Below are 1,836 nucleotides of genomic sequence, written 5' to 3' on the forward strand. Positions count from 1 at the left end.
GCTCGTGCGGCCGCGCGTTGGCGGTGGCGCGCGCGCTGGCCTGGAGGCCCGCCTGGAGGCCAAGGTGGCCCGGCAGCCTTTGCGCAGGCAACATGGCGGCGCCCGGCGAGCGCAGGCGCTTCGGCAGCAGGGGCCTCTTCTCCTTCCTGCCTGGCGGCGCGCGCTCCGAGGTGCTTGACGACTTGGTGACCGACGCGCGGGGCCGGGGCGCGGGGCGCAGAGACGCCGCCGCGGCCTCCGCACCTACGCCAGCTGCAGCACCGACCCCCGAGCCGCAGGTTGCTGAGGACGCCTCCCGTAGACGACCCTGCCGGGCCTGCGTGGATTTCAAGTCGTGGATGCGGACGCAGCAAAAGGTGCACGTGTCGGGGAGCCCCGCCCGGCCTCCCTGCATACGCCCTTGGGTCCCCGTCCTCCTGAAAGCCCCCTCGCCTTACTGTCAGGTGCCCCGGGCAGACCCGCCCCCCGCAAGGTTTAGGACAAGCGCCCCGACACGTCCCTTTCCAGACTTCGCCCGGAGACAGTGGGCCTCCGGGGAGGGGGTGGAAAAGGGGAGCTTCGCGGGCTCCGCGTTGGGGAATTGACTCTTGGTCCGCTTGCTTCCTTCCGTAGCGGGAAACCAAGTTTAGGGAGGATTGCCCTGAGGATCGGGAGGAACTGGGCCGCCACAGCTGGGCTGTCCTCCACACCCTGGCTGCCTACTACCCCGACATGCCCACCCCGGAACAGCAGCAAGACATGGCCGAGTTCATACACTTATTTTCTAAGTTTTACCCGTGCGAGGAGTGTGCTGAAGACATAAGGAAGAGGTGCGTTGCGTGTGCACAGGTGACGGAGTGTGGCACCGAGAGACTCCAGTTCAAGCTGGTGTCATAGAGGGGAGCCTAGAAATAGGGGTGTCAGAAAGCAGGGGTCCCAGCGGCATGGGGATTGGGTTCTTGAGTCATCTCCTCTCTGCTCAAAGGCCACGCTGCTGGGTCTGCCGGACGACCCTTCCTGTAGTACCAGGAGGGCCTCCTCCATGCCGTCCCTCACTTAGCCCCAGTGGAGACCCCAGTCTGGAGCAGGAGTGTTGGTCTACACGTCTTGGGAACCCAGTGTTTCTGCTCTCTAGAGCTGGCATCTGACCCACCCAGGTGGCTGTCCTGCCTCTCCTACAGGGCCTCCCCAGAGCCCTGCGTGTGCAGCCGGGCAGCCCTGCTGTCCGAAGCCTGGGCAGGAAAGCAAACTTAGATCGAACGTCCCTCCCATAGCGGACCTCCCTCCCATAGCGGCTGGTTTTCAGTTATTCCCTGCAGCGGCCCACCCTCCCACGCCACGCCCCGCCCCAGGCCAGGGAGGCGGGGTGAGGTCTGTTAAGAGCTTTTTATGAAGTTCTTTGCTGTGCCTTTCATGTCTTGCCAGGGGCATTCGTCAGGTTTGCCAAGCATCCGGCGTGGGGGTGTTTTTCCTCTTTTCATTGTGGTGACATACATATGACATTAGCTATTTATACTGTTTTGAATGGGTACCATTACCACTTTGTACAACCATCCCCACTGTCCTTTTCCAAGTTTTCAGTAACTTCCCCCTCCCCGAGCCATTAGTCACCTTTCACCTGCTTTCTGTCTCTGAAAGTTCTAGATGGTTCATGGAAGTGGACTCACCTTTGTCCCCGGCAGGTTTCTGAGCAGCCTGGGAGCCTGTCAAGGCCCAGGGCTCTGCTCTGCTGGGTCAGAGCACTCCCCAGGTAGTTACCCCCGGGTGGGCAGGGCCGGCTGTCACACATCCTCCTTGTGCTCCGCCCCCAGGATAGGGGTGGGCAGGGCCGGCTGTCACACATCCTCCTTGTGCTCC

General features: G+C 62.4%; 1 protein-coding gene across 1 annotated transcript; it reads left to right on the forward strand.

Moving 5' to 3' along the window:
- Positions 1-92: 92 nt before the first annotated feature.
- Positions 93-876, forward strand: GFER (growth factor, augmenter of liver regeneration). Its single transcript, XM_007939658.1, has 2 exons — positions 93-356; positions 613-876. Exons 1-2 carry the CDS (start codon positions 93-95, stop codon positions 874-876), a joined length of 528 nt encoding a protein of 175 aa, XP_007937849.1.
- The last annotated feature ends 960 nt before the right edge of the window (positions 877-1,836 follow it).

Source organism: Orycteropus afer, unplaced genomic scaffold, assembly GCF_000298275.1.
Source record: "Orycteropus afer afer isolate SDZICR_OR568_19922 unplaced genomic scaffold, OryAfe1.0 scaffold00061, whole genome shotgun sequence".
In the NCBI taxonomy this organism is placed as follows: domain Eukaryota; kingdom Metazoa; phylum Chordata; class Mammalia; order Tubulidentata; family Orycteropodidae; genus Orycteropus; species Orycteropus afer.